A 17,283-nucleotide genomic window follows, 5' to 3' on the forward strand; every position below is an offset into this window, starting at 1 on the left:
GCAGGAGAGGAATAAAGAGGAGCAAACTGCAGATGATTAACAGAAAATGACGTAAAGACGACTGACACCTTCTCTGATTCACGTCTGTAACAAAAAATAGATTATTTCATTTTTTTGATGATAAGTCCTTCAAAAAGTACTGATAAATACTTAGCATCATTAGTTACTGATAATGCCTCCTTTTTGTGTTTAGGATTCTCTTTTGTGAGTAATGATGAGCTTGGCTGCAGTGTTCTCTCTGCACAGGCTGTTGGTAAACAGATGCAGACACTCCCCTCTCAGTCACTCATTTGCATAGACAAATACACCTTGGACCACAACTGTAAACACAAAAATGAAAGTAGATAACATGAAGAAGTGCCATGTTAACTCTTTCAGACTGTCGTCATTAAAGACTTCTTCTGACTTAAGAAGAGAAAACAAACATTTATGTCTTTATATCCAGTTCAACACACATGTAGGACCTGGTTCTGTGTTTTCATCCTGAGTGCCTGAGAAATGTGTGGAATTAGCATCACATCATTAGGTCCATTTCTACAAAGCATTTCAAAGGAGGAAGAAATGCATCTTAAGCAAAGAAATTATTATCTTGCTTTTTTTACTTTTATCTTTAGTAAATGATATAACACCCCAGCCAGCGGAGCCAAGTGGACCCACGTGGTTTAGAAGTGGGCAGAAAATGTGGACCCCGAATGTGTTTGTCCACAGTTTCTGTGGAGGCCCCACCTGTGTTTGCTCACATTAGCTAAGGTGGGCACTCAGTGGGTTGGCTCACTACACTAGCCAGCCTCCTGGTGGACAGTGGAGCATGCTAGCAAAGTCCACTGTAGCAAGCTAGCTAGCTCTGCTGTATGGAGCTAGTAAGTGCTGCTGTAGCGAATTCTGTTATAGCGAGCTAGCAAAGTCCACTGTAGCAAGCTAGAGAGCTCTGCTGTAGCGAGCTCCACTGTATTGAGCAAACCAGCTCCGCTGTCCACTGGGCGGCTGGCTAGCGTATAGTAAACCAACCTGAGTCTCCACTTTAGTCCATGTGGACAAACACAGGTGGGGTCCACATTTCCTACCACTTTTAACCATATGAGGCACACTTGGCTCTGCTGGCTGGGATGAGTTGAACATTTTTATCTGCTTATTTTAAATACTTTAGAGGCAAAACATTTTTTTAGATATTTGGAATGACTTTTCAGCCACATTTAGTGAATTTAAGGCTGATTTAATCTTTGTTTTTTTTACCAAACAAGTCGTACCTGAAGCCCCATCACAACAGATGAATACTTTCAGAAACTATTTCTCTCCTGATCCCCCCTCATCCCTTCTTTCTGTTGAGCTAAAGTTCAGCTGAAGCTTCCAGGGTTGAGTTGGAGAGTCCTTGCTTTTCTTAGCATCAAGGCAACATCTGCTGGCTGAGCAGACAACATTTCCTGTGGCAGAAAAAGTAAAAAAAATAAATTAAATAAAAAAAACACCAGTGGAATTCTCAGAAAGTATATGGATGCTCCACTAACACCTCTGGCTCTGTTTTGTTAGTTGTCTCTAATGCAAATACCAGGTGAATAATGCATGGCTTAGTTCACAACTTGTACAGCTGCATACGGCGTTCTTTGTTCTCCAGCTTTTTAAATGTAGCAGTAAAATGGATCACATGAAGATACTCTGAAAGACTGACCTGATCCTGGTCAATCAACTAGTTCAGTTACTGTTTTATGAAGGGACAGTGGATGGACTAAAATCAAACTTTCTAAGCAGTTTAAAGAGTGGAAACTGTTTCTGAGGCATAATACCTTCATCTCATTTATACGTGAATAGTAATAGGATTTCTACAAGGCCGTAAAAGAGGCTGAACTGCATGTAGATCTTTTAAAGTCTCAAGATCTCATCATACTCTGCAATAGAATAATTACAAAATAATCACAGTAATCAAATGGATTGCTTTTGGATGTAAAAAAGCTGTATACACATAGTTTTTTGAAGTTTTTTGTAGCAAAAAAGTAGATAAGACTTTATTTTATCGCTTAAAAGTGGGTTTTAGAAGCATTAGCGTTTGTAGATAAATGTTCTCTATCTAAGTGACAAGTTATAGCCAATATTTTTTCATTGGGTAATTTAAAATGAGGCAATAATTGTAACGATGAGTCTAAAATGTGTACAAAAAATAAAAATAAAAAAATAAAGTCTCCATGTACATTTAGATTTTTTTGCCTCCCTTTGTCTTCCTCTGGTGGACATTCAGGGAACATGTTTGTATTGCAGCTGTTTAACCTGTTTTACCTGTTTAATTGGATAAATTCCTTTAGTATTACAAGAAATGTTTGATTAACTTTTGAATTTTTCCACGACTCCAAGGTAAATTTCAGACCAAAAAAGTTTTCATTTGGTGATTTATGTTTTATTTCTTTATCTCTCTGAGATTTTGAATTAATGACAATAAAGTCTGAATCCATGAAAATGGAAACGTATGAGCTGAAAAAACGAAAAGATATCAGCTATTTTGTAATACATAAAATCGTTCAGCTTCTTGTCACTGGACAATAGGTAGTTTTCTATCAACCAAACTGAGGCTTCATCATCCATCATTGTTTATTACAAAAATCCTCCAAAGAGTTAAAGATGATGGCTGCTCTAAACGGGGTCCGGTTTATTTATTATTATATGTATATATTAAATGCTTAAACACTAGAAAAATAAAAAAAAATTACACAAAGTAATTATTATTGATTTCCTTTTTGAACTTTCCAAACTTCCCTTGTTATTCAAGATCACTCGAGGCGTTTCAGAAGCTCAAACAGGAAGTCTTCAGACACAGAATCTGTCTTCTTCCGCGACAGATCACGGCTCACCGACATTTTAACAAAACCAGATTGAAGGATCAGATCGATGAACACTTTCAGTTTAGTTGGTATCAGTTTCACTGAAAGGCCTCTCCACTGTATGAGATTTAACCTCAGGTCTTCCTCAGGTGTCTGTTCCTTCAGTGTCATGAATATCACAGTCAGTCAGTCAGTTATTAAAAAGTAGTTAATAGCTGATTTCTATACGTTTATTTCTTCTCATAGGTTTTTATTTTCATGGGTTCAGACTGATTGTCATTAATTTAAAATCAGTTAAAGATTAAAAAAATAAATAAATAAATAAATAAAACATAAATCACCAAATGAAAATGTTTTTAGTTTGAAATTTAATTTGGAGTCATGTGGAAAATGTCAAAAGTTAATCAAACACTTCTCGTAAAATTAAAGGAATTTATCAAATTAAACAGGCAAAACAGCTGTAATACAAACATGTTCCCTGAATGTCCACTAGAGGGAGAGAACGGGAGGCAAAAAAAAAAGTCAGTCATTCAGTCATTCAGTCAGTCAGTCAGTCAGTCAGTCATTCAGTCATTCAGTCAGTCAGCCTTTTTCTCCTTGTGTCCAAATGATGTTATCACTAACGTTCTCCACAAGAGGGCAGCAGAGTTCAACAGCTTATTTGTCACAGAGGTTTGAGACTATAAAGAAATGAAACAACGTTTTATGCTTAATTGTTACATCAGTTTCTGGTTTATATAATTATATATTGCTTTTACAGTCAGTTTTCTATCTCTAACCTTTGGCTGGTTTCTATCTGTCTTTCCGTGGCCTTGCGCATGCGTATTTCCCTTCTTGTTCCCATCAAATGAACCACGTGTGGTGTGTATGTGGATTTTGTCACGTAGTTACAGGTTTGTGACCGCTGGTGGTGATCTGGGGTATTACATTCATGTATTGATGAACTGTTAAAATGGTGAAAGCTTTGCATTAAAACAGACTGTGACATACTGTCTGCAGAGTCACTGTGGACAACAGTTTATGGAATGATAAATATTGGGAGGAAAACTTTAAATGATGAAATGTTGTTTTTATTAAACTGAGCATGTGACAGTGGGTCTTCATATGTGTGAACAGCAACAGGGTGTTGGTAAAATGTGGACACTGAAATTGCAAGCGTCCATTAAGAAAAGCTCCTGATTGACTGTAAATGTGGATTGTGTTAATTAAAGTGGATGTTCCCAAACGCTCAGCAAACCAGACTTGCTGCGTCCACCACAGCCTGTCTGAGCAAGCTGGCGTCAGACACAAAAGCTGCTGCTGGGTTGCATCATCAGCTAATTGTGACCCCAGAGACTGTGGTTTGAGGCAGGCAGTAACAGAGGCCACCACATGTGTGGAACAGAAAGCCCGCCGCCCTGCTGCTGCTGCTGCTGTTCTGCTGCTGCAATCACCTGCAATCCTTTCTCACAGCTCAGCCGGTTGCCTGGAGACGTGGTCGCCTGGGCCAGAACGCTTCAGAGAGGCTGTGAGGAGTGGGTTTATGAGGAAGGGGAGGCACCAGCTCAGTCTGGATGATTGCAGTCTGGTCTGCAGAGGAGCCACCGGATTAGGAGCTGTTTACGCAGGTTAGGCTATAATTAGAGGAACAGAGAAACTGCTAACTATATTTCAGTCCTACTCTAAAAACAACATGAACCTGTTAGCTTCCTGTTTTGAAAGTTATATCCTATACACCTACAACAGGCATAAAACATGCTTTTTTTCATTCCATTTTTTAAAATAATATATTAAAAAAATGATCTTTTTTCTATTTTCATCTTAAGGAAAAGGGAACTTTAAAAAAAGATGATTATCAATATGGAATTATATACTTTTCTTATGCAATTAAATACATAGAAGTCACTTTTCTTTGTAGTTTGCATATAAAGAGAGCGTGCAGGTGCTGGACATCCCTTTGTTTGGGTTTGGCCTGATCCCATCAGCAGACGACACGCCGCTGACACAACGGATTGCTCACCTTTGCACCATGCTGCAAGCGTTGGAGGAGCCCAGTCTGCTAATTGATTTCATCCCGCAGGAAAGTCATTTCATCATTCTCTGTGTTTTTGAAACCCTCGTCTGATGACAGCCTTACAGCAGTCAGTCTGCACGGAGACTCTGGGGCCTCTGGGAAATTACGAGCTGCTTCCTGAGCGTCTGTGGAGACGGCCGGAGACGGCACGAGGAAGAAGGGAGGGAGCCTTTCTAAAGCTCTAAAACAGCAAAAATTCTAGTTAATGCAATTTATGGACAATAGAAGAATGGATGAGTCATTTAAATAAACTTTTGGACATGAAGATGCTTTTTTTGACAATATGTCTTAAAAAATTTGAAAAAAATCTATTTCCACAGAAATACTTATGCTGTTTGTATTCAAAATTATTAGATAATTTAAAGTCAGACAAAAATTACTGTTGTCAGTCTAACATCTGCTTTTAGATGTGAAAAAAGCCCAAACTAGATCAAACACATTAATATAGGATAGAGCTGCCACAAACGATTTTATAGTTGACTAAACACTCATTTTTATTTCTGATTAGTCGACTAATCAGGTTGTGCACAAACTGGATGTAAAGCACACATCTTAACCATCATTAACTTCAAACTAACTAAAAATAAAGATAATTAAGATGATAGTTTTTTAAACTTTTATTGAATCTGGAATTAAAACAAGATTAAACAAATGAGAGAGAGATCAAGAATATACTTTCCATCAAACTCGTTTTGACAGATGCCCCGCCCCTCAAGATGACGTAACAATTTAATATCAATTTTAAATATAAAGGGTATATAGGGTCAAAGGTCACCAGTCAGAATGAGTTTGATTTAAAGTATATTCCTGATCTCTCTAATGAGGTCAGCATCTGAAACAAGGAACTATTTTCAGAAATTATAAAGTTTTGGTCTCACTGACTCAAATAATGAAAAAAAGTGAATTTTTTGGAGCTGAACCCTCACAGCTTTGTTCAACTTTACTACACTCTGACTTTATACAATAAAAAAATAACGAATAATCGACTATTAAATTAGTCGACTATTTTAATAGTCGATTATTCGACTAATCGTGGCAGCTCTAAAATGCTGGTGCTCAAAATCTCACCATCACTGAAGGATTTTATTTCTGTGAAATACGCATATTTTGTTGCATTTTTTGAAGGAAAATGAGAACTGTAAACTAACCAGAACAGAGTGACAAATTTATTTACTTCAAGTACAAACAATCATCTTTGCTACAAAAAAAAGTCTGATTTTTACAGATGGAGCTGCCATCATGAGCCAGAACAGACAAATGTCATACACTGTAAATAAAGAACAGCAGCACCAAAACTCCAGACGTTTCTATCATGCTTAAATATAAAAATAATAAAAAAGCTTTCTACTGTATGATAGCACTTCTACAGTCGTATAAAAACATCTACAAACAGGAAAAATAAACACCAAGCTCCATAGGGCATAAATAGGTACATTACTAAGTCAGTGTATAAGGCATACAAAACAACATTCCACATGTTAATGCTGAGGTTACTATGACAAAGTGTCCATCAGTGCAACAGGTACACAACGTAGAAAACCTTTGAGGTATGAGGTTGTTCAGCCTCACACCAAACATTTAGGACTGACAAAATAAATAAATAAATAAAAATCACTGTTGCATTGCAACCAATCACCAGTCCTCATCCAAAAAAATGAAACCAATCACGGTTCAGGAGGCGTCTGCTTTTCTCAAGGCACCTTCTACGTATGCCCGGACCTTCTGCCTGTGAGGCGGGCTGAAACAGTGACCGATGGCTCGCTCCACGTCCGCAATCCGCCTCCGGAAGCGGTCGCGGTCCCGCGCCATTTCCTCCCAGGCTCCTTTGCGGGACGCCTGGCGGGCAAACGGCCAGGTGCGCATGACGTGAACTTGGACTTGAGGAGAAAAGCGCACCTGAAGGCCAAAAAGAAAAAAAATGTAATCAGATTGACAGTTTAAGACAAGTTTTATACAAACTGAACTCCACTAGAGCTGCCAAAAAACGATTAGTCGACTAATCACTGATTAGCTTTTCTGAATCCTTTTCAACTAACTATCTGCGATAATGCTAGTGTGAATGCATCTAGTTTGCTGTAACCTGAATTTGGCCACTAAAGTTGCTAGTGCTGATGGTTGAAGATGCTGAAGCTCATAGCTAAAAACATTGAAACTGATAGCTGAAAACGCTGAAATTGATACCTAACTAAAATATTAGCTAAATGCCAAATTAGCCCAAAATGTAAAAAAGTCTAAATTAACTGAAATAGCTAGCATGTACCTGTATTATTAGCTTAACTCCAAAATAGCCTCAAAAATCTTAATAAATGCCAAAACAGTCCATAAAGCTAGCAGAGTACTGTTAGAACTTTCAACTTTACTACATCCTGACTCCATATAATATAAAGGAACGACTAATCGACTATTAAATTAGTCGTCGACTATTTTAATAGTCTGTTAGTCCTCGATATGTCGCCTAATGGTGGCAGCTCTAAACTCTACAAATGGAAGCAGAGATGAATTTAGAGCCTGATGTCATTCGATGACAGTTTCCCGCCTGACTTTGCAACACCGCTGCAACGTCTCTTCCCAAAGTTCCCTGACTCAAGGTCACATGACCAGCCCAGTCACTTCTAACAACAAACAACGACTCAGCAGGATGATTATCACCATGTTGTAACTGTAAACATTTAATCTCGTGCTCATTAGTGAATTAAAGATAAAAGTTAGTCACTGTTTTTTTTTAACTGTTCTGGTCTTGTTAACCCTTTAACACCAGAGCTCCAGCAATTATGTACTTTGATCTACTGTAACTTTTTAATCATTAACACCCTAATTCCAGTAGATTCTGAAGGAGCAAAGCGGCTCAACTATGGTAAAAAGTTTCAAATGTTTGTGCTTTAGCGAGTACATGTGACCCAACAGCTACAGCAGAGATCTGTAAGCTTAATCACCTTCTTGGACGGCGTGTCCGTGGTTCTCCTCTCCTCGGGCGCTGACCGTCCCGGTCTCTTCCAGGGCACCAGGATCCTGTCGGGATGGGAGTGCTGCTGCAGCTTCCTCTCTGTCAGAACGGGCTTGGTCGGCCTGGATTGTTTGGGTTCTTTTGTCAGTCTTCTGCTCTCGGTGGGAGGAACTTTTGAGACCTTGTTCTGATGGACCGCGCTCTGAAGCGAGGCCTGGAAGTTGAGGGGGTGGTATGGGTCGTGGTTTTGGCTGAGAGATTTCCAGGCCAGGTCTTCCTCATCGTCCTCTGACGGCAGAGAGACGCTCTCTTTGTCCTCGGTGATCTTACAGGCAGAAAAGCTCAGAGGATTGTATGGGTCTTGGGGACTGCAGAACAGCTCCCAAAGCTTATCGTTCTCTTCCTGGTCAAAATCTGGACCAGAACAGTCCGAACCGGCCCAGCTGCTCCAGCTGCTCTCACTGTCGGAGCGACACAGCCACGTGTTCACATGTAGCTCCTCTTTGGACTTGCTTGATACCGTGAGGTCAGCGTCACAGCTGCCTCCTGCTGCGCTTTTGCTCCTCCCCATGTCTGCGTTGGTGGAAATGCAGGCCGAGAAAAAGAAGGGGTTGTAAGGGTCGTCCGATTTGGACAAAGATTCCCAAAGTGCTTTCGTGTCTTCGCTCTCAAACTCGACTTTATCTTCCTCGCTGCTCCAGTGGGAACTTCTGTCTTCCTCTGAAGTGTCCTGTTTGTAAACCCTCTCCTTACTTCGATCTGCTTTGAAGAACGTGTCGTTGGAACAGGAGCTGTCGCTGCTCGACACAAAGATGTTCCAGTCACCCACTTTCCAGGAGGACTGCTTCCCGACGAAGATGGCGTCCTCGCTCCCCGCTGTTCTGGACACCAGGTCATCCATGAGTCCGCAGCAGAGGTCATCCGCCCGCAGGCTGGACAGCAGGGCCTCGGCAGTGGATTTCCCAGGGAAAGGGTCGCCAACGTCAGCGCAGAAGTTGGAGAGGGGATTCGAACCACCAACCACGGAGGAGAACAGGAAGGATTCCGATGGGTTTGCTGCTGAGCCCATGTGCTGGATGTGTTCCCCAGTTTCATCTGTGATTCTCACGTGAACCTCAAACCTGAACATCTGGAAAACTAGAAGGAGAAAAAGCAAAGAGTTGAAGAATTTAAAACTTTGATTCTTTAGTAACATATGAGCTAAGGTTAGTATTTGTCTGAAATTACAGAAAAGTTCCCATAATCCAGGGGTGTCAAACTCAATTACACAGGGGGACCGAAATCCAAAACACACCTTAGGTCATGGGTCGAATAGGATAAACATTTATTAAATACGCTAAAACTACATTTCAAAACTTAAGACCTGTAACTTTTTAACATAATTATGAACTGGAATGCTGAGCGGCTGGGTGGCTCAGTGGGCTAGGTGAAGGGCTGTCACGCAGGAGCCCTGGGTTCGATTCCCAGGGTCGTCCACTGATCCCCACCCAGTTTGGGTCTTTAAGCAAGACCTTGACCTGCTGCCTAACTGGGTCCTAACTGGGTCCCTGTGCCCCTCAAGTACAGGGGTTGTGTCAGGAAGGGCATCCGGCGTAAAACTCTGACAAAACTCTGTTACGCTGTGGCGACGCCGAAAGTGAACCACCCCAATGCTAGTGTTAATGCTGTAAGCTGAATTTGGCTGAAGATGCTGAAATTGATAGCTGAAGCTGATGATAGCTGAAGAAAATGGTGAGGCTGAAAAACCTGAAGTTGATAGCCAGCTAAAAATATTAGCTAAATGTCAAATTAGCCTAAAACAAAAAGTTAGCCAAAAAATAGCTACACTTGTACCGGATAGAATTACCCGGAGGCCCGGGATTTGGCCTCGACACATTATTAAACAGATATTATTGAACTACGACACCGATACCATCGGAATACGGCAGGAAAATTGAACATTGTTGTGGCGGATTTGATTACCATGGAAACTGGGCGGAAGTAAATGAAAAACTAAGGGATTGTCCCGTTCGGTGACTTTTAAAAGCATGAGTTAAAGTGTTAATGTTTTTACGTTATATTCACCACCGCCTAAATATCATTTACAGAAGAAAAAAAAAACGTCCCATGAGCTTTAAACCAAGCATTTTAATAACATGTATCGTTTCCTACCGGACATGAAGGTGTAGTAAATGACTTGAACCAGCAACCGCAGCTGTTCCCACAGCACGGTGAGCATCTGCCGGGTCCACGGCAGAAGCGCCATCCCGCCGCCGAAGCCGAACCTCTCCATGGCCGTCGGCTGGGGGCCGTTGTTAGAAAGCTCTGTGGCCATGTTTCCTTCTTCCCTCTCGGTTACCAATCCCTCTCTCTCACGTATTCTGGTATTCGTCAACGAAAAGCGGCAGATTCCGTCTCTGTGCTGGTGGCAGACTAGCGTCGCTGTACTGTCGCGTCATTTTCTGGCGGTTCAGAGCCATCTTCCGGTTCTCTTTGTCAAAAGTCTTCATTCCGCTGCTCCATGTTTCTGTAGTGTTGTCTTCGAGTAGTGAGATGAATACACCGAGAGCAATACAACCATATTTATAGCCGCGGTGACGTCAAGCCCCGCCTTGATAGGGGAGAAGGAAGGACCCGTTTCCAAAACAAAACTCAACCGAGCCGCTCATTGGTCGAGACAAGCTCCGCCCTAAAGTTTCGTAATGCGTGACGCATAGAAAGTGCTCGTAATTTCCCCTAAAGAACGGAAAAACCTTAGAAAATCCATTAAAAACACAAACGAAATGTCTAATAACCCGAAAGTGAGAAAGAAAACACATTTTGTTTGACTACTAATTAAATGATAATATCAAAGGTTCAAATAGTACTGTATACATGCAAGTGCATACGACAAATGCCACATTTGTAAAGTTTATTACCACTGATATGAAGACAGAAAAGACAAACACGTTTCAGAATTGAGACTGTTTTATTAATCCAAAAGTGTTGATGTTTATGCCACCAGAGCAGAAGCTGTGGAAGATTCACTGGAACACAAAGAAAAAACACACATTACAAATATTATAAAGCTCTACAGTAAAATCCTCAATGTTTTACATTAAAATGTCATGTCTGAAGGGGACTGGCAAAGATGACACTCGATAGTCACTCTGCTAATTTACCTCCAGTTTTTTCTAGCACAGCAGAAATATCACAACTCTTCAGGGTAAACAGAGCAGGACAATGAATTGTGCGACGAGATATTAATCCATGACTTTTGGTCAGAATTTCCCATTTTGGAAATCAACTATAATTGAATCCTGAAACTGAGAAGTGGAATACATACTACTTCCAGTTGGGGGCCAGTACTCTCTTGGTCTTGTAGTAACGGGCCAGCCTGTGGATTCTGCTCTCAATGAGAATCAGGCGGAACTTGGCGTCTTTGTCCTTTGAACAAAATATGGATTCAGTCAAATCACAACAGCTACAGACAAATAGTCTTAAATTACTTTTTAAAAAATCACAAAGAAGGATTTTAGTAAACAGATGTAGTTAGCCTTTTTACAAACATTCATCTGTTGTAAAGAGAACTTCCCATGATGCAGCTTTCACTCGTACCTTTCTGTTTCTCTCCAGGTGCTTCCTGACGGCCACAGCCTTCTTGATCAGGTGGTACAGATCCTCTGGCAGGTCAGGGGCCAGACCCTTGGACTTGAGAATCCTCAGGATTTTGTTGCCAGTAACAAAGCGTACCTGGGCCACGCCGTGAGAGTCCCTCAGAATTACACCTACACCATGAAACAAACAGCAGGACGGAGGATTATGAGGTTATTAACCAGTCTGGTATCATTACAACATGTTTACATCAAAAACAAACGTGTTGTTGTCAGTCATTTAGTAAACGTGAGGTTTGCCGTCATGAACATCATCTGATTCCAGCATGTTGTGCTCCAACAGCTTTGGTACCATGTTCAGATTGGACAATTGTTCTGTGTACTTCTAGATACGTTTGGTATTTTCTAAACTATTTTCAAGCATTCTTTTCTCTCAGTTTTTGTAGAAGTCATGTGAACTCAAGTCATGTGAATGTAATCAGAAACTACATGTTTTAGCATTTTGCTTGTGTTTAAAATTTGAAGATGTTTAGTTTTTATAAATATGCCTCAATGAGCAAATGTTTTATAGTTATATATATGTGAAGTACTTTGTATGTTTTATTAAATATATGTTTTGAAGCTTAAAAAAATAATTTTAGGTTTATATTTTTTTAAAGCATGCCAGATCTGAACTGTGAGTTTAGTGATGTGTTATACTTCTACTCTGAAGCAGCAACACTAGCAGTATAACAGGTCACAAAACTCACGGTTCAGTTCGTTTTTCAGATCAGTAAAAAATAAATAAAAAACTAAAAAAAAAAAAAACAAGAAGATTAAAGCCTAACATTACTAAAAGTTTTAAAACATATTTCAGAAAACATATATAAAGTAGTTCAAAGCATAAATATTCACTCAGATCATTGAACATAAACAAAACTGTAAAAACATGTAGTTTCTGATCACATTTACATGCATGTCTGCAGACCAAATCTATAAAAACTGAGAAAAAAAATGCTGAATATGCATTTTTCCCTTGAGCAGTCTGCATTTACTGCAGCTGTGACAGTGAGAGCAGTAGTTTAAGTTGTTTTTTTTTTCATCAATTTGCACATTTTATTTTAGGCAGGGTGATAACATTTTCCTATAGCTCCCTCTAGAGTTTATTATCGGGACTGCATCAATGACTGATTTAAAATATTCAAAATTGTTTTTTTTTTTTTTAAAAAAGCAAAATGCATTTCATTTGAAATCCATTGGTCTCTGTGAATGAATGTCTCCAGAGAAGCATAGAGTTTGAGGCATTTTTCCAACTGAGTTTTTCTGTTCTGTTTTTGGTCCGGTCCACTTCAGATCAGACGGGTTGAATTTGGTCCCTGAACCAAAATGAGTTTGACATACATGACACACTGTCATAATTCTGCCTGGGCACAAACCAGGATTATTAATCTCTACTTCATGATTCCAAGTTGGCACTTCTGTGGATTAAAAAGGACAACATCCATACGTAAATCAAAATCCCTGATTCAGCTGGTTTAGCTTTCAATGTGCCTGTGAACACAAGAGTTTAGATCACGGAAGTCCGAAACACACATTTACATGCACCATTTACATAGACTTTTCATTGAAAGCGATCACTTGTGAACATGTGTTGCTGAGGGCAGTACGAACGTAGCTTTAAGGTCACATTTCACACCAAACAGGGGTGAAAGTTAACCGGAGCGGCGTTCTGGTTAACGAGTTTGAGGCGGAACGCCGCTCCGGCTGGAAAGATCAGCTGTGAGGCCGGTTTTCTCTGCGTAACACATGACAGAAGCCGTGGTCACGCTTATGGGAGAAAAAATTAAAATTGACAACTCTGTGTTAACCCTCTGGAACCTGGAGCCTAAAACTCAGTTTTCATCTACTTTAGAATTTACGTTTGTATTTTCAATCTCGTTTGCTTATTTGGTATCATTTTAATCAGTACAACCTCTTCTATTTGACACAACCTTTATTTTGTCATTTTTCCATGTTGAGTTCACACAATAGACATAAAATCATGAAAAACAGATAATTCTGTCTGGAAAATGGGATTGATTTTGCCGTGGAAACCCCTAAAATGTTTCAATTGTTTTTACAACATAGAATGAAAGTTTTAGGTGTAATTTTATTAAAAAAAATTATAAATTTAGTCAAACGAATCAACGTGTTTTTTCATGAAAATACAAAAATAAATAAATAAAACTTCCAGACAAAATTCAGATTCCTTATTTGGGCCTCATATGAAAGGTTAAAGTTTGTAGTAGACAGTTTTATCATGCTGATCTCACAGCTGCACAGCAGGACCCCTGACGGCCTCCGTCGGTTCCAGAGAGTTGAGCAGGCAGCGCTTCATTGGATGTTTGCATTGTTTTTAGTGGCGCATCAGACTGTTGATAAAATGCTCTGGATCTCTCTCTACCGGTCAGATTTACATCTTTTCACTCTTGCATGTTTTATTTTTTTCTCGCTTCCGTGCATGTATGGGGTGCGTTTGATTTTCTTTGTTTGGGATCATTCAATTCTTTCAGTCACCTGAGTGTCGATGTTTATGTTACACAGATTTTAATTATTTAAAAGAAAAATGTAAATGAAAAAAAGGAACATGTAGTGAAAAATTAATCAGATGTTTAAGAGGAAGATCCATAGCGATGATGAAGATGAGAAGAAATCTACTAAAGGAGAGGATGAAGAAGAGAAAAGGGGAGATGCAAAGTTGAATGGAAAATATCATTGTGACGCCAGGACCATCAAGCGCAGATGATTTTCTATGTTTCCAGATTCTCCTTCAATCTGGACAAAAGAATCGAACGCTTGAGTGTCAAAAATGCCACAGTGTTGGCGTTGTCTCATGTTGGGGGGTAAATACCCCATCTAACCGGGCAGAAAGAAAAGATGTGCAGTGGAAAAAAATACAGATGGGACAATATGAGTTAGCTCAGCTAATTAAGCATGGGTCAAGACCTGATCAGTACAATGTTAAATTAATAACTAATTTAAAAAATGCCCATTCTATATGTGTTATTTATAATTAATTTAATACTAACTGAATATGTTTGCTTTCATTGTTATTAAAAAATATATTTGCAAATAACTTGTCATAGTAAATGATCTACTTTCATCCCTGATGTCGAGTTGAACTGCTAAAGGTTTAACTTTTACTTGCAAATTTTCATCCACAAAATTCAAAATGAGCCACAGATATTTTAATTTGAGCAAAACATTTTCTTAAGAAATCTGATTTTCAAAGTCGTAGAGATAAAGTGTTCATCTACCTAAGAGGAAGACTATTTTTCGAGAGCAGATGTATTTTGATTTTATGTAAAATTTGTCAGAAGTACTGGTGTAAATATAATTAATCATAGTTTAGACATGAAGATACTGTTAAATAAGAACTAACCAGAGCGGGAAAAAAGAATCGTTTTCTAAGATCTTTTGATAGTCATGTACAAATAAAATTAACCCTTTAAAACTGGAGCTCCAGTATTTTTATTCTTCAATTTACTCTCAACTTTCTGCTGTTAACACGACCAATGTAGATTTTGAAGGAGAAAAGCAACGCAAGCCGCTTTTCTCCTTCAAAATCTACTGGAATTACATTGGTCGTGTTGAAAAGTTACATTATGTTAAAGATTTAGTGTTTAAGCGTCACCGGTGACACCTCGCGTGATAAAGGGTTAACACTAAAATGAAACAGTTAAATGAAACAGTTAACTTAATTCTAACCTAAATGCAGGCAATATTGTTTGTAACTGTGTCTAATTGTTATAAATATTCATATGACCATATTTTACAAGTTAACAAATAATTAAAGTCTGACTTTTCCAGCCTTTAAAATAATTGGACTATCATTTGGATTTTGCTACATTACAATATTTCTAACGGGATTACTCACCAATCTGAGAGGGAGTCAGACCCTTTTTGGCGAGTTTGAATATCTGCTCCTTGACATCATCAGATGTAAGCTTGAGCCACTATTAAAAGAAAGAAAAAGTACATTTTTTTCTTCGTAATGTGATGATAACGAGACAAATATCACAAAAAGCGCGTGGTTGATAAATACTCACAGTGGGAACACTGCGCCTGTATGGAAGAGCTGACTGGGACAAGCCCTTTCTGCAGAAGAAAGCAGGAAAACATTAACTCAAAAAACAGTTTTAAATATAATACGTCTGACTGTTTTATGTAAGAGTATTTGTAAGAAAAAGACACGTGCAACTCAGACAACTCCGGGGCCCCAAACCCGTCTATTCGTGTGGAAAAACTCTTTCAAAATGACAAAACCTGCCTCATTTATGACTTAAATGAAACGTGTTAGAATTTAGTCAAACACCATTTGACATAAACACATTAATGTAAATACTAAGCAGACAGTGAGGACTCAACGGCTAGTATGCTAGCATGCTAACGCAAGCTAACAGCAGAGGAGTTCAGGAAACGAAGTTATTTTTCCCCTTTTTACCGCAACCATGAATGTCTGCTTGAGCTCACATTTAAGCAACACATGTTAATGAGTCCGGCTGTGGGGCTAAATACGACTCAACGTCGTTTTAATCGAAATGTATACGATTAAACGAAGGCTCACCCGGGAGCGTGCATGCGACCCATGATGGCGGTAGAGGAAGAGAGGCCGCACACGCGAAAGAAAATGGCATTTTCCGCCGGCCCCGGAAATGACGCAATGACGTACAGAGACGTGTTTTTTAATTTTATTTTTTGCCTGCGCAAGATAATTTTATTATTATTATTATTATTATTATTATTATTATTATTATTATTATTATTATTATTATTATTATTATTATTATTATTATTATTATGTTGTTGTTGTTGTTTGTTAATAAAGTAAAAAGAAAATCTACATAACATTTCCCCCACAAATTTGTTCTAATTTTCAGAAATAGAAAATAAATGTAGTTTTTTTTGTAATGATTTCCCTGAATCTGTTCTTCACCGTTTCTACCATTGTAAATTCTCTCTTGAATTCTGGATGCAGTTAGAACGTTATCTAAATCCTAAATTAAACAATAATATTATAATACATTTCGAACAAATGCTCACAAGTTTTAACTCGGATGATAAAAAGGTAGAAAGTAGCATAAATGTATCACTCCTTCAATTCAGATTTTACATACATAAATGTGGTGTAAGAAAAACTACTCCCAGATTTAAAGGTTTGTCAATTTTATGAATATCTTAAAAAGCTGAATACACCCAAGGGATTAAACACTGGAAAAATGTGTGCTTTTTTGTTTGATGATTGATTCTCCACCTTGAGATTTATTTTGTTGATACTAAAGTATTCTTTTCTTCTCAATTAATATTATGGTTATTTCTTACTTGGAATTATCTCTTTCTATTTATGATTATATTAGATTGGTACCTCAGTTGTTGCATGAATGCAAATTCGGCACATCAAAACCATTTTTCATCTGATTCCACGGGGAGTTTTATCATCTCAAGTTTGTGTAGAGATTTATTTTTATTTATTTAACCCTGAAATTTACATTTTTATTTCAGGAATGTCATCTTTTAGAGAACCACTGGCTAAACTGGTTTGTTCTTGAGTTTTAATTTGTTCTGGATCCTTGTGTGTCTTCTTATTGTTTTTTATGCAGTGATTGTCCTTTCTGGTGTTTATCGAAAATGTTCTCATTAATTTACTGTTCTTTGTAAATTTTGTGTTATAGTACAATATGTTCTATTCTGTTCATTAACCAAGTTAATTAAAACTACTTTACATGTCGAACAAAATCCTAGAACTCCAAAAATAATAAATGTAGTCAGCAAGTGATCTTACCAATACTATTATATGTACTCAAGTACATAAGTTCCATGTGTTTTTGTTCCACTGATCAAGAGAAAATCCTTCATTTATAGCAGCTGAATGTGTGTCTTTAGTGACTC

General features: G+C 38.5%; 2 protein-coding genes and 1 non-coding gene across 3 annotated transcripts; all 3 read right to left on the bottom strand.

The window, feature by feature from the left end:
- Positions 1–6,004: 6,004 nt before the first annotated feature.
- Positions 6,005–10,420, bottom strand: ppp1r15b (protein phosphatase 1, regulatory subunit 15B). The gene is made up of 3 exons (XM_024281134.2): positions 9,956–10,420; positions 7,794–8,941; positions 6,005–6,756 (listed from the first exon to the last, which is right to left on the bottom strand). The coding sequence occupies exons 1-3, from the start codon at positions 10,116–10,118 to the stop codon at positions 6,532–6,534; spliced, it is 1,536 nt and encodes a 511-aa protein (XP_024136902.1). The 5' UTR covers positions 10,119–10,420; the 3' UTR covers positions 6,005–6,531.
- A 312-nt stretch (positions 10,421–10,732) lies between these two features.
- On the bottom strand, positions 10,733–16,087 carry rps13 (ribosomal protein S13). The gene is made up of 6 exons (XM_024281133.2): positions 15,962–16,087; positions 15,444–15,492; positions 15,272–15,350; positions 11,381–11,550; positions 11,109–11,209; positions 10,733–10,809 (listed from the first exon to the last, which is right to left on the bottom strand). Exons 1-6 carry the CDS (start codon positions 15,982–15,984, stop codon positions 10,776–10,778), a joined length of 456 nt encoding a protein of 151 aa, XP_024136901.1. The 5' UTR covers positions 15,985–16,087; the 3' UTR covers positions 10,733–10,775.
- LOC112152957 lies at positions 10,889–11,018 on the bottom strand. The gene has a single exon (XR_002920426.1). It is a non-coding gene; the product is annotated as a small nucleolar RNA SNORA19 (small nucleolar RNA).
- Positions 16,088–17,283: the final 1,196 nt, after the last annotated feature.

This window comes from Oryzias melastigma, linkage group LG6 (genome assembly GCF_002922805.2).
Source record: "Oryzias melastigma strain HK-1 linkage group LG6, ASM292280v2, whole genome shotgun sequence".
NCBI classification, from domain to species: Eukaryota; Metazoa; Chordata; class Actinopteri; order Beloniformes; family Adrianichthyidae; genus Oryzias; species Oryzias melastigma.

Bases quoted from the DNA above. Each gene is read 5' to 3' on its own strand.
- rps13 (XM_024281133.2), bottom strand. From the start codon at position 15,984: ATGGGTCGCATGCACGCTCCCGG. The intron at 15,493-15,961 runs GTGAGCCTTCGT...TTTCTTCTGCAG, and splicing joins GGTCGCATGCACGCTCCCGG to AAAGGGCTTGTCCCAGTCAG. The intron at 11,210-11,380 runs GTACGAGTGAAA...TTTTGTTCAAAG, and splicing joins ACCTGGAGAGAAACAGAAAG to GACAAAGACGCCAAGTTCCG.
- ppp1r15b (XM_024281134.2), bottom strand. From the start codon at position 10,118: ATGGCCACAGAGCTTTCTAACAACGGCCCCCAGCCGACGGCCATGGAG. The intron at 8,942-9,955 runs GTAGGAAACGAT...TTCTCCTTCTAG, and splicing joins TTACTACACCTTCATGTCCG to TTTTCCAGATGTTCAGGTTT. The intron at 6,757-7,793 runs GTGATTAAGCTT...TTTGGCCTTCAG, and splicing joins CGGACACGCCGTCCAAGAAG to GTGCGCTTTTCTCCTCAAGT.